General features: G+C 35.3%; 1 protein-coding gene across 1 annotated transcript; it reads left to right on the forward strand.

Annotated features, from left to right (window-relative positions):
- Nucleotides 1-9,640: 9,640 nt before the first annotated feature.
- LOC145134538 (protein Brevis radix-like 4) lies at nucleotides 9,641-15,330 on the forward strand. The gene is made up of 5 exons (XM_079069374.1): nucleotides 9,641-9,944; nucleotides 10,078-10,511; nucleotides 14,075-14,210; nucleotides 14,327-14,754; nucleotides 14,877-15,330. The coding sequence occupies exons 1-5, from the start codon at nucleotides 9,831-9,833 to the stop codon at nucleotides 14,953-14,955; spliced, it is 1,191 nt and encodes a 396-aa protein (XP_078925500.1). The 5' UTR covers nucleotides 9,641-9,830; the 3' UTR covers nucleotides 14,956-15,330.
- The last annotated feature ends 223 nt before the right edge of the window (nucleotides 15,331-15,553 follow it).

Consider the following 15,553-nt stretch of genomic DNA (forward strand, 5'->3'; position numbering starts at 1 on the left):
TCCCATTTTACCATTTTTCTTCCAAGTGCAAACCGAAGGCTTTAATCACTTATCCAACATTATCATCATCCAATAAGGTCTAATTCCATTCACTTGAAGCCCAATGCATTTACTTGATCCATTTATTGTCCACAATCCCGGAATAAGAAAACTTCTTGAAACAGGATGTAACAGTTAGAGCTTTTGGTGATTCTTAGGTGAGAAAGCAAGGATTTGGTGTTATCAAGAAGTTAGATTCAGAAGCTTTCAACCTTCTAAGATCATTATAGACCATTGTAAGTTTTCAAGATCCTAGCTTTTTTCTTCTTTCTTAGTAGATCTAGGAGTTTTAGCTTGTTTGGTGCATATCTAGATGTTTAAGTGGAGTTTGGAAAACTCCAAGTCCAAATGTTACATCTTGGGACCTTCTAGACCCATTGTGGTGAAAGGAAGTTAACCTTATCCTTCCATTATTGGTAGCATTTTTGGTCAATTTTGACCTAAGTTGGAGTCATTGGTGTTTGGGACATGCAAATGGATAAAGTTGAAAACTTTATCCATTAAGACCTTATTTCATTGAGATCTAGAAAGTTAGAGCCTTGATCTAAAGGGATTAAGTGCTTAAGTCAAAAATGGAATATGCACTGGAACGTGTAATGCAACCAAATATGTGATGTGATGTAGGATTCAAAATGGATTCACAACTGTTTTGTCATGATATGGTTGTGCCGCGACCACTAGCTGGGTCACAACGCGTTGACCGTGGAGTTTTTGACCAGTTTGACTTCTGGTTAAACTTTGAGGAATTGAGTAATAGATAGACTAATGTTTGACCTCTTATTGTAATATTATGTGGTTTGTGTTGTTGATATGTTAGAGTATGCGAGTGTGTGATTGTTCAGCTCTTTGATTCATGTGAGTTTTCTCACTATATCGTATATGACATTGTATGACCAATATTGTAGGTTGGATGGGTGTTAGAGTACGATTATATGTTTAGGATGCTTAGCCTATTTGCTTGATATGTGTTTTTTGACGAATGGTCCATTAGCATTGCTCAGACGTCAAGACTTGGCACACCAACCTTGTCTGGCGTTCTCCTGATGCTCGCCTTCCAGCCTTGTCTGGCACCCGTGCCTGGCACTCGGGCGTTCTCTCCCAACTCCTTGCTAGTTGGTTTTGAGTTGGGCTGGCCTAAGGCCTGACATGACTCTCCCTTAACCTAATTGTCCCATATAAATAGAATGCTTCCTCCTCCATGAGGAGGCAACTTCTAGTCACCTTCTCTAACCTAGAGCTTCAGATCAGCCTCCATGGCCAAACACACACCCAACACACCAATATGGTTCTCTCCAGCTAGGGAGAACGATCTCTTTTCTATCAACCAATCTAACTTGATCGTCGGAGCTTGCTCTCGGGGCACAGTCCCTGGGGGCACTCTAACAACTTTTTTTATGATGGCAGCTTAGGTATCTTGTCGGAAACTCATTGTCGGCACCACTTCCAGATCTTTGATCCCGATCCAAGACGAAAGACCTAGCGGCCTGAGCTCATGTCGCAACATTTGGCGCCATCCATGGACCAAGAACGAATAGTTATTGTCTCTTGGTCTCAACCTCGGTTTCACCTCCGATCTATTCTGTAACATCCCAAAATCCAAGACCAAAAATTTCATTTTTAATTAAGTAAGTATAAAACCAATAGTCTGAAACATCCATAGTGTTAACCCATTTCATAATCGAAAACCAGTGTTTCAATTAATTAAAACATGTCATAGAAAAAGTATTATCAGAGTACAACTCCCAAAGATCTCGTAATGCGGAAATCATAGTGTGATGCGCTGCAATCCTGAGCCTCATGACAGATGATGACTGGGCTGCAGCCCCCAACAACGAAGCAATCCAAAATCGACTGTTACATATTCAGATCTATTGTTCTTCGCCTCAAGTTTGCTCAGATCTATTCATTTCTATGATTATATGTTCAGATCCATTTGGCTCTCGCCAAGATCTGTCTAGATTTGATTCCCAAACGTTCAGATCTCTAGATCTGCTTCGTTTCTTCCCTCAAGTCTCTAGATTTGCTCCATTTCTTGCTCGTTTGTTCATATTTTGGTGTTTTATCCAACAACTTGAGAAGAACAAAAGTTTTCATAAGTTCTTACATCATTTCCAGTTCATATGACCAACAGAATCCATTTTTAGCTTATCAAAACGTTTTTCAAGCATAAGAAAAGTCACTCAGATCAGTTTTCGTTCATATTTTGGTGGTTTGTTCAGAAAGTCTTACAACACTCCCAAACTAACCGACCACTAGTGAATGCTACGGGCCACCCCCGTAGTCTTACTATACCACTATACTAACGGCTAACTAACGAATGCTACGGGTCACCCTGTAGTCTTACTAACGAATGCTACGGGCCACCCCTGCAGTCTTACTATACCACTATACTAACGGCTAACCAACGAATGCTACGGGCCACCCCCACAGTCTTACTATACCACTATACTAACGGCTAACTAACGAATGCTACGGGCCACCCCCACAGTCTTACAACGTTTCCACTCTATCTGCCAACTAGTGAATGCTACGGGCCACCCCTGCAGTCTTACAACACCTCTACTCTATCTGCCGACTAGTGAATGCTATGGGCCACCCCACAGTCTTACAACACTTCTACACTACCTGCTAACTAGTGAATGATACGACTATCCCGCAGTCTTACTACACTTTCCACGCTGTCTCAACCGCTGACCATGGTCTTACCGCTGGTTACCAATCCAAACACATCCAAAGTCGAGCACACACATGGTCTAACATCCCAAACTGGACTCAGGTCCTGACTGGAATCCCCAACCTGACTCCCTAAAGCCTGCTATTAAACATTCCGAGAACGCGATCCCATTATTGGCAAGTTTTCCGAACTTCCAACTTACACTGTCCTCAATCCATACAGCCGATTGGGCCGTCTTCCTCCCTGACAAGGATACGAAACTTATCCCAGTTTCAAAACTGCTCCTGCTTCTGAATCCATGGACGATTCTCCCCCACTTCGATTCGACTAACTCCTATAGTACACAAGATTGGAAGGATTCCCAATCCTTCTTACTCTCCAATGATCGATCCGCTGACAACCGGCGCTTACCGATGCTAGCGATCCATTACTAGCCAACTTAAAGACCATACAACCCCTGAAGGCTAGATCTGAAGTGTTCTCCACTTGGGACGTCCAACTCCTCACTAATCATCTCCTTTGGACCAAAACAAACAAAAAGGGACACTAAATGGAGATCTAATCAACTACTTGGCGAGTTTGAAACTTGATTACCAGAAAGTGTCGATAATGGAGTGATATTTCTGGATCTAGCAGCTCCTCCTTGATCATTCAAGCTTCCTTTCCTTCCAAGAGCTTCAAGCACCCACAAAAACACTCAAAATGGCTCACAATCACTCAAATATGCTTTAGGGTTTCGAGGTTTAGGGTTAGAGACTTAGAGGCTGGAAATGAGGCAAAACCCTAGGGTTTAAGTTGTTTATATAGGGTGCAAAGTCCCGATTTTAGGGTTTACCAAACCCTGTCCAACTCGTCGAGTTGGTCATCCCAAACTCATCGAGTTGGTTTTTAAATTCTCGTGTGCCCAATTATTCCAACACGTCGAGTTCTTGTAACATCCTGTTGCGGATTGTTTTGTGATTTAAGGCCCGTGGGCCTTAATCCGAGTATGAGAAGGTTTTGAGGCTTTTGAAGGAGAAAGGTTTAGGCCCTTTTTGGTATGTGGGTAAGGTAGGTTGTGTGATAAAAGAGTTCGGTTTGTGCTTTAGAGCCCAAATGTATTGTTAAAGGCGCTGGTACGGGCTTTTCATGAATTTGGATCTGAGTTCGAGTGGGCTTCAGGAGGAATAAAGTGGATAGAAGTGTGGGGCTTCTCTTTATCTTTTCGTGGATATAAGGATCATAGGAAACGGATTTATAACGAAGAAGTTATGGCCTTCGGAAGTTTCGTGGTTTCAGGGTTAGGCGAGTACGTTGGGCGTACACAAAGCGTACGCGGGGCGTACTAGTGAAGAAGGCAGTACGCTGGGCGTACTTTGGAGTATGCTGGGCGTACTGACCAGGATGGTCGCAAATGTTCTTCGGAGTACGATGGGCGTACCATATGTACGCTGGGCGTACGCCAATCAGACCTGGACCCTATTTAAGCTCCTTATCTCATAACCTAACCCTAATATCTTCAGCCTCCATCCCTCTAAACCCTAGAAATCGACCCTAAGCCTCCATTGGAGTGCTTCTTGAGCTTTTTGGTGATTTAGTGAAGTTTTTGGTGCTTATTGTGGAAGAAGGAGTTCCTTGAGGAAGCATTGCTTGGCTTAGAGCTTGTGGATCCAAACCCTAATCATATTGATCTAGCTCCAGGAAGCATAAAGTTTGAATCTTGGTGGCTTTCTTATGTGGATCTAGTGGGGTGATGACTTGTTATGTTTGTCCTTGTAAGAAGAAGGAGCCTTGAAAGAGAATAGCTTGAACATCTAGCTATTGGATCTGAGTTATACACTTGTTGGTGCATCTTCCAGAGGTATCAAGTTCGAAACTTGCTCATTGTTGCTAGTTCTTGTTTTGAGTCCATTTTTAGGGTTTTATGTCCCAAGCTTGGAACTTTATGAGTTTGATGAACTCCAGAGTATAATATATGTCCTTATATATGCTTTTAGTCGTTTGGAGTCATAAAAATGAGATCTTGGTCTTCAAGATCTCTCCATGCATGAGATATGAGCATTTTTGGGAGTAAAGAGTGAGTGTATTTGGGTTTGGGACTTTATCAGCCATGCAAAGGCTTAAAGTTACTGACTTTATGGAGTAAGAGCTATTAGGGAGTCCAGATCTGTGATATGAGCCAAGGTCTTAACTGATTAAGACCAAATGAGTAGAAAGAGTGAACATGGGAAGTACGTTGAGCGTAATTCTAGTACGCCCCGCGTACTGGCCAAGTGTCCCCGATGGCTAATCTGGATTCGTGAGTACGCTGAGCGTACCAAGGGAGGTACGCCCCGCGTAACCTCAGTGTGGACTTTTGGGCTAAGTCTCAGTTTGGGCCTTGAGTGTTGGGCCTGGAATTTGGGCTTGTTGCACTAGAGTTTTGGACCAGAGGATTATATATATGTGTGCCTTGGGCCCTTGAGTTGGGTTAGTCACTTGGACTTGAGAGTTGGGCCTCGGGAGAGCCCATTCATTATTGGGCTTTGGTGAGTCCAATGAGTTTTAGGTTAATGATGGGCTAGTTAGTGGACTACCTTTAGACCTAAAGAGTGAGGGTTTAGACTTAGATCTTAATTGGTAATTATGAATCTTGGTCCAGTGTTAGAGGCCGGTGTTCAACATCAGCATCTCTAGGAGATGTTCATCATCCGAGGTGAGTCTTCTCACTATACTTACCTAGTGTGGTAACCTTTGTGTGACCGGAGGGTCTTATGTGCTTATATTGAGTATTGTGATATCGTGCATTATGTCTTTGTGATTTATGTTATGTATTATTCTGAGCTTACTGAGTTACGACCGGAGGGTCCACCCGAGTTTTGGGACCAGAGGGTCCCACTAAGACACATTGACCAGAGGGTCTTATCTGTGTCTAGCCATAAGAGGCTAATGATATATGTGTGGTATTTTGGGGAACTCACTAAGTTCGTGCTTACCGTGTTATGTGATATGTGTTTCAGGTTCTTCTCAGGATCGCGGGAAGGCGTCGGCTTGATTGTACACACCAGAGAAAGATTTATGTTTTGAGGATCCCAGATTATTAATCAAACAATTATGGAGTTGTGTTGTAAATTAAATAAATGAGGTTTTTTTGAAATGTGTTATGAGAATTATGTGATTTTTAAAATGAAAATTTTGTTTGAAAATTTACGGTGTTACAGTTCTCACCCTTGAACTCGACGAGTTGGCCTCTTAATTGAAGATTTTCTTTCCTTAACTAACCTTCTGGATTCCGGGTGTTACACATGATTTTGTATAATGCAATATAAATTTTATTAAATTGAAAAAAAAACATAATTAATCATGAAATGATATTGTTATCTGATGAAGGATTTAGGTATTTTAAAATTTGAATTGGTTTCCAAAATTAAGATCACCAAATTAAAGAAAGTTTGCGTATTCTTGATTATTGCTAAATTATTAAAAATATATATTAATAAGGATGAAAAGTAAAATGATAATTTAGTTTTCATAGATGGGGATCTGCCATCTGGCAAAATTTGATTCCTTTATTAGAATAGGAATATATAAAAATGATCATCTAGAAATTTAGAAGCTCTCGACCATTATCTACGCTACCCCACCCTCTTACACGACTCTATTCGTATTGTGCACTTCGAAAATGATTTTCAAAAGACTACCAGTGAAAATAAGTTTCACATGCTGAAATCCATAGTGTAATTTTGAGATATGAAAAAAAAATATTCACCTTAAATAATGATAGATTTCTTAAATCAAGCATTTCAAGATTTTTTCTCCATAATAGTGTGATTGAAAAAACTATTTTCCATTCTAGTGTACTTTCAAAAATATTTACCATATTAGTATTTCTTTTCATTTTTCTTTTACTTTTACAGTTTTTTTTAATGTCTTATTTCTTAATTTTAAATATCCAATTTTTCGTCATTTCTTTTTTATTTTACATTTTTATTGTTTTTTAAATAATAGTTTTTATTTATATTTTAATTTCTGTTTTTTATTTTATATATATGTTTTTTATACAAACATTTGACCATCAAATTTTAATCATCATAAATTAAACATACAATATATTTTAAGGTGGAAAAACTTCAACATTACACATACAATGTTTTTAAGGTAAAAAACATTCATTGTTTGTTAAAAAAACACCACAGTAAAAAAAACTCCAATATTGTTTGTTACAAAAAGAAAATATCATAATTAGCTTGAACTTGAACCGGTAACAAATTTTTACTTATAAAAAAGAATAATAAAAAAAATAAGAGAATAGTCACACCAATACTATAAAAATATTATCTTTTTAATTACATTGGCTTAGACGGACATCATTTTCGATTATGACCCGGTTGCCTACAAATTCCACAAAGAGTGACATTTCTTCATTCTTTAATATCCATACCATTTTTAGTTTTTTTTAACGAGGATGACCTTTTTTAATTAATACGCGGTGTTACCCTCCTTCCTTGAGGTTGAGGGTTCAAGTTGTACAATGGACATTGGTGGAATAATTTAGGAGTAGTTTAATAGTATATTTGTCGTTTAAAAAAAAAGCGGAGAGAACTCAGATGCCTAAGTAGCACAATAATATACAATCGAGTAGCATTTATCAACATATTGTCAACTATTCAAAGATGCACTCAAGACATGAGAACAAGGATATTTAAATACCTCCCACTTACCACATGTGCAAGTTTTTTGTTCCAAATTAACTACTTGCACATTTCGACCTCTTTGATTTATCAATTCAAATATACCTTTTTCCTAGTTAAAAGATCTTAAGGAATGTGCACTTGCTTTTGCCATCAAAGCTACTTGTTTTGTAACAACATGTGGAGTATTTGCATCTCCATTAGCTTGAGAACTAGATCCTAAAGGATGTCTCACCTCAAAATAATACACCATTCTATAGAATGTAAAGTTGCACACAAGCTGTGATTGGTAAAAAACGAGCACCTTTAAGTATACTGTTAAAAATCTGTGACAAATTTGTTTTGAGCAACCCATCTCTCCTTCCACCATCATGTGAAAGTGCTCATCTATTAAGTGGATGGTTCTCCAACCAATGTCGATCATGTGGATTTAGCTTTCCAATTTATTCCATGATGGAGTTGAACTTTCGAATTTGATTCTGACTCCCGGCATGATAAGCTAAAGCTTTAAATTCCGAATTACGAAACTTGTCATAAAAGTTGTTGATGAAATGTCGTAAACAATACCTTTAAAGAGACATAAGACTCTTCACAGTTTCCAAACTCATGTTCAATTGTTTTTTGCTTTCCAACCCAAACCTTCGTATATGAAGGAGTATAGCCAAGTGTTTCAACTATTTCAGCTTTCAAATCAGGAATACTGATAGAAGATTGCTCTTTTATATGGTGCATAGTTTCCATAGCAATCAAGCTTGCATCTAGGTTCAGATGAAATTGAGAAAACTTATAGTGTAAACAAGTATGCAGACCGATATAAGTAGTGATTTCAAAATATCCACTACGTTTACGTTTACATGCATGAAGTTTCCATTTGCAACCAGATTGTAAGTATAACTTGCATCTTAGAGTCCAAATAGTTGGGCGTAAGCCAATGACCTCAAATTGTCTATGTGTCCTAATGCACTGGATCTTGATCGCTCTAACAAGTTCATCTTTATCCTTAAAAGAATCTTTTCCCTACTCTCGCGTAAAATCATCCTTACTTGTTGATTGCGACACAATCCAATTGTCATGATCAATATTCAAATTTGTTCCTTCCATATTAGTAAAAGTTGAAGGTACTTGAATATTGTTGTCAAAAGGTGCTTCTTCATCATTTTCATCTCCAATTCCATTTTCCAATATTCCATTTAACTCAACTTCATTGTCTATATTCATCATATTAGTTACAACAGCAACTTGAGAGATTATAGAAAAATCATCATTATCAATCATGTTTATAATAGAATTCATCTACAACACAAACAAAAATAATCAAAAACTGATCATATCATTAGTGACAACAAGAAAAAAGAAACATAATGAAAGAATCAAAATCAAGAAAGAAGCAAAAATTACAATTAATTCCATCTAAAAAACATAAAAAAACAAGTTGTGATAAAATTCATCTACAAAAAAATCAAACATAAGCAAAAATTGATCATCAATTCGGTGGGGAGGGATCGGAACCAAGAAAGAATAAGAATGCATCGAATTAAACAGAGAAAAAAAAAACTAAAAAAAATGAGTAGGAAGAGGTTGCATACCTTGAAACCGGCGACAGGTTGGGGAGGCGGTAGGTGGTCGGCGACGGATGGACGAGGCTGCAGGTGGCTGGCGATAGATGGAGGAAGCCGCAGGTGGCCGCCGATGGGCGGAGGAAGCCGCAGGCAGAGGAGCGACGAATGGAGCCCTAATTTTCATTTTTTTTCGTTGTTTCGTTCCAAGAGATAGGGACAAACGTTTTATTTATTTATTTAAACAATAGTATTGGTTTTAAAATTAGAATAATACTAATATGGTAAATATTTTTAAATGTATATTAGAAACAGAAATAGTTTTTTCTATCACCCTGTTGATAAAAACTCAACATTTCAAAGATGGGTTGCGAAATTATGGTTAATAAGAGATTATATATATATATATATATATATATATATATATATATATATATATATATATATATATATTTGTTTTTGGAAAAAACGTAAAAAACATTGGCTAATTTGCCAATTTCTCAATGACATTTATATAATACTTGTTTATAAAAGTAAAAGATCATTCTAGCTGGTATAAAAATCATCTTCTCACCTAATTGGGACGTATAAAATACTCTATAAATTATGCATAAAAGTAAAGGTTCCGTCCTTTTTATTTGGAAAATGTTTAATACTATTATTTATCAAACCGAAATTAATATTTTGTTCTAATTTAATATTAACTAAAATGGATAGGGAAGGGAATCTCTTCGATGGCGGAAGCAAGGGGCGTAATAAAAGTCCCTGAGCACCAACAAAAACCACCACCACCACCAACACTTTGTTTACCCTCTACCAAACCTTCAAACTTTTCTTCTTTTCTCTCTCGATCATTACAATTCCTAAAATTTCATATACCAATTGATCGATCGATCGAAATTCTTCTAGAAAATGCTAACATGCATTGCTCGTTCGAAGCAGCCTGACGAGGCTGATGAATCAGACCGTATTAATGGCGGCAGTACTCCTGCCAATAAACAAGCCATCAAAACGCTTACTTCCCAGGTATGTACTTCGTAAATCGTACGTTTTTGAATTTCGTAGTCTGATTCATATAGTGCATTGATTGCTTATAGATTTTCACATCTCAAATGATTGTGAAATGCTTCAGTTTTGATTGAATTTGTGTTGATTATAGATCAAGGATATTGCGCTTAAAGCATCTGGATCAGCGTATCGGAGTTGCAATCCTTGTACAGGAACGGCGATGATGATGACTCCGCAACAGCAGTTACAAAAGAGCAACGATGTGCAATCGGACTTATCGACGTCTGTGTCGGAGAGATTCCGGTGGTCGTACCGGCGGAACGGGAGCAAAAATTCGAGTTCCGGCAGGGTGTGGGGAAAGGAATTGGAAGCGAGGTTGAAGGGGATATCCGTGGGGAGCGGTGGAGGAGGAGACGTATCGGTTGGGACGTTGTCCGCTTCAGCCAGTGGCCGGAGACCCGACCCGATTGTATTGGAGGAGGAGAGTGAACCGAAAGAGTGGGTTGCCCAGGTGGAACCGGGCGTGCTCATCACTTTTGTCTCTCTGCCACGTGGCGGTAATGATCTTAAGCGAATCCGGTTCAGGTAATTTATTAGTTTTCCTTCTATTTTTTATAATAATAATTAAAATCAGGTTATATGCAAATAATTACAACAAATTTAGATCAGTTTTCGGTTTATTCAGTATATATATATATATATATATATATATATATATATATATATATATATATATAATCCATTCGAAGCAATCCATCTGTTTTTGTTATTTTATATACATATAAAAAATGCATAATCTAAATAAGGGATTATTATATGTATTCAAGCTTTTAATTACGAAATATGCCTTTCTTTTAATACACTTCTGTTGGATTCTATTCACATCATTCTAAACAATTTAATTATTTTAAACACCTATCGACAATTCCATTCTAATATCCTTTCTAACCATAAAAATGGTGCTATCTACATTACATTTTATTGATTTTTAACTCATATAAATGAAAACTAAAAATGTTTAAATGTTCCAATTGACTGGTCTATGGGAATGAGTGATATTGATTATAAGTGCCCATGATCAATGGTCTTAATTGATGCTATTTCAAACTGGATATGATTACAAATAGGTTAACACCCAAGCTTGTCGATAGCAATAGTTACTCATCATGAGAAGTAACTATTGAGACATAGAGTAGATGGATCCTTAATTGATCAACTTGTTTTTTCATAGTAAGAGTTGAAATTTTACGATGGACGCATTAATAGACGCGTGAAAAAATTTTCATTCTTGTTAATTTCTAGCAAAAGTTAAAATAGTAAATAATGATGCATTGCTTGTTGAAAAGACTTGAGATCCAACAGTCTTGAATTTGAATTTTCTTTTATGTGGTTCTAATTTTGTTTCCTTTTTTAAGAATTGTTATTTGACATGCACAAGTGATGGTTTCTCGGTAGGTGACACAATCATCAAAATCATTATTTTCTTTGAAATTTTGCACACCATGCATAAAAAGTCTTTTTCAATTATAAGACAAAAGTCATCAAATGTTTATTTTATCACCTATTCCAACAGAGACTTTGGAACTCTTATGAATCTTCTAATTGTTTTTTTAGGATAAATTTTTTAAAATTTGTGATACTACACTACATTCTTATTACTTTATCAACTATCACAGCTAATTTATCAACAAAAACTAGTTCCTTAAAACTGTCACAATCGTAGTGTGAACATCATGATGAAGAAGGCCCCGCTAGAAAATGGGCACTCCAATCTTTTATGTGAAAAAGTCCAAAAAATGTTACTCATTACTCATTACTAATTACTAGTAGTTCTTTAACGGGCCCCTGTTTAATATTTTTGTTTTGTTGGTATGCTTTTATTTTTTTACAAAATGCTGTTGCCTTGTCGGAAAATGGTCTCCTTTCAACTTTTTCCGGACACTTTGTCATATTTAAATTTCCATTCCATGGTTTGTCATTTTGTGAATGAAGGTCAGAAATGACAAGAATTACAAACATGTCTTGCTAGTTCTAAACTCGAATAGTGATTGAAATCTGAAGTTCAACTCTAAAAGAACAAATTAATCCTTTTGCTTCCTTGGAGTCTATCTAGGACAAATAACATATCACCATTATGCATTGTCTAATTTTTATGCTAAACAATATTCATTTTTTTTTTCTAATAAATAGTTTTAAAAATACATTTCGGCAGGGTGATTTTTGTTCACTTGTGATTTGTCTTTGAATTCCCATGGGTCATGCATGAACTTTGACCAACATATCTTTCTTTTTTTTCCACCATGAAATGATGGATTTGTTTCTTTTTTAGCACACTCAATTGATTGTGCATTACTTTATCACTATGATTTTCCCACCAACTTATCGCTATTTATTTGTTGTTATATATGATTTAATTAAAATACCTTAGAACATCTCTCCAAACCCCCTTCTCAATCCTATTTTTCACACTATCTTTTACTCTTTTGCTGCAACTTGACTTTATTTTTACACCAATATAGTGTAAAGGAATAGTAAAATAGCAAATTTGGTGTTATACTAAAAGGAATAGTAAAATAACAAATTTGGTAGTGTACTACTCATTTAAACTATTTTAATGTTAATCTTTTATGTGTACATTTTTCGTCATTCAAATTTGAGTTTATATATTTTAATTAATTTAGTTGTATAATTTTAATTTAAATCTATTTATTATTATTTATAGTATTATTGTATATAATCAGTTGATATTAATTAACATAATATAATTTAATTATGTTTTTTTTAATTATAAATACTTTTAATAATTAAAAACTCAATAACATATCTAAATAAAACACAAAGTCGACATATGTATTAATATACTAAAAACCTAAGATTCGAGTTTGTTGTATAAGAATAATTAATTATTTGGTTATGATTGTTTGGTTGTATAATTTATGAAGTTATTGTAATAAAAAAAATTGTCAATTAGTAAAAGTAATAATAATAAATATAATGAATATTTTTTAAAATCTTTATAAACATGATAATAATATTTCTTTTAAAGCAAAATGCAGAAAAACACAACAATTTAAATAATTAGCATTTAGAAAATCCTTTATATTTTATTTATATGCAGAAAAACCCTCACATTTATAGTTATCTTTCACATTAATCCAAATATTCGGTTTTTTAAAGAAATTATCGGTTGTTTTGTAACATGACATTTATTTTTTTTGGTTTTAGGTTAACATGGAAACAAAAATAAAAGACATTGTTTTTTGTCTAAGGTAAAACATGAGAATTAGATCATTTACTCAACATCTTTTACTAAAGCAAAAATAAGTGATATCGTTTTTTTTTTCATACCAACCTAATAACGAACAATATGAATATCATGTAACAAAAGAACCGGTAACTTTTTTAAAAGAACGGCGTAAATTTGAAAGGTAACTTAAAATGCAAAGGTTTTTCTCCGTATAAACAAAATATAAGGATTTTTTTTATTGTTAGTAGATAAATAATTACGTTTTTCTGTATTTTACATTTTTTTTAACATAGAAGTTATGTAAAATTAATAAAGGATTGGAAATTAATCATTCTTCACGTAAAATATTACTATTATAGTTTAATAATAATAAAAGTAATGTTGTGGGTTGTAGATGGCCTCACAGCCTACGTCTAAAAACCATTATTCATTTCCCATATATACACATAATATCTTTCATGATCTAATATTAAAATTAAAGGATCAATGTGACAAAGTTAATACATTAATTTTTTATTTTCCAAAAAATAAAAAGGAGCAATCAAGGTCTCTCTTTGTCAACAAAAGCGGTTTAGTTTATGTTTTTTTGTATTTAAGTGGAATACATGATTAACACGAGCTACATATTATAAGTCCTAAACTACAAGTCTATTTTGGTTTGGAATTTAATACAAAATCCATGGAGATCGATAGTGACCTTAGGCCTAATTTGGCCTTACTCTCGAAGGTACCCTTTTTGCCATGGTAGCAGTGTTGTCATTTGTCATGCACACCACTCACCCACTTATTTACTATTGCCCAATAATAAAACATAGACTTTCTCATGTTTCCTCAAAATAATGCAAAAATTAAAGACTTTTAATTTTTTTTAAAAACTTATATCTTGCGTTATTTTTGGTAGCCGGGAGATGTTTAATAAATGGCAAGCACAAAAATGGTGGCAAGAAAATTACGACAAAGTAATGGAACTCTACAATGTCCAAAGATTAAACCGGCAAGCGTTTCCTCTTCCAACACCTCCAAGATCCGAAGATGAGGTACGTGTGCTTAAGCTTAATTAAGTTTAACATTTATTTAAATTAAAGATATTTTCCATATATGTGAATAATTATGCAATTAAATTAATTTATTGGTGTAACGTACGCAAGTACAGGGTAGTTTGAAATTTGAATGTATCGGAGACGGAGACAGTCCAATAACGCCACCTATGAGTAGAGAGCGGCTACCTCGTACCTTATACCGTCCGCCAACGGGAATAATGGCATACTCATCATCTGATTCACTTGACCACCAAAGCTTAACCATGGTTAGGCCGTCAAACCGTGACTCGTCTGGTTTAACTGCTACTCCAAAAGTATCGAGTATTAGTGGGAGTGGGGTTAAAACAGAAACGACGTCGTCCATGGATGCTTCTATAAGAAGCACGAGCTCATCACGTGAGGCAGATCGTTCGGGTGAGCTATCCATCAGTAATGTGAGTGATATTGAAAACGAATGGGTGGAACAAGACGAACCAGGAGTTTATATCACTATTAAAGCTCTTCCAGGTGGCTTCAGGGAGCTCAGACGTGTCAGATTCAGGTTAATTATATCCCCACACCTTTTTTTATTTCAAAAAAAAAAAAAAGATTAATCAGTGTATAATACGGTACACTTAATTAAGTAGTCTAAATACTAATAAAGTTGGAATTGGTGCTATGCAGTCGAGAAAAATTTGGGGAGGTGCATGCGAGACTATGGTGGGAGGAGAACCGAGCGAGGATCCACAAACAATACTTGTGATGAAGTTGTGAGATTGATCAACAAAAGTTGATTTGGTTGGTTGAAAGCTAAGAGTAAAGAGTATCGTCCTTTTTTTGACACACACACACACACATATATATATATATATATATATATATATATATATATATATATATATATATATATATATATATATATATATATATATGTTTTAATTGTATGATTAAGTATATGTAGAAGCCCCCTATATATATGTATGTGTTTTGATGCATGGCGGATAATGATCATATTATGGAGAACAAAAAGAGAGAGAGAGAGATTATTAATGTTGTATTGAAGTGGAAACTTGGATGGTCTATTCAATATTGTTGAAGAACAAACCAAAACCAAAAAGTAGAAGCCAATTTCTGTGAATACTGAAAATTGAAAACTGATTTTGGTTCAGACTAAAAGCTAGGTAACAATATATAGTTTAAATTCTCGCAAGAAATAACACTCCCAAGGTCTTTTGACATGCCATTTTTATTTGCATAAACTTTTAGTAAAAACTAGGCGAATGCCCACGCGTTGCGCAGAAACACCTATATAGTTGAAATATTTACAAATATATGTTTTTTAATATAACAATAACGTTGTT

Source organism: Lactuca virosa, chromosome 8, assembly GCF_052849685.1.
Source record: "Lactuca virosa cultivar CGN04683 chromosome 8, Lactuca_virosa_CGN04683_v6, whole genome shotgun sequence".
Lineage (NCBI taxonomy): Eukaryota > Viridiplantae > Streptophyta > Magnoliopsida > Asterales > Asteraceae > Lactuca > Lactuca virosa.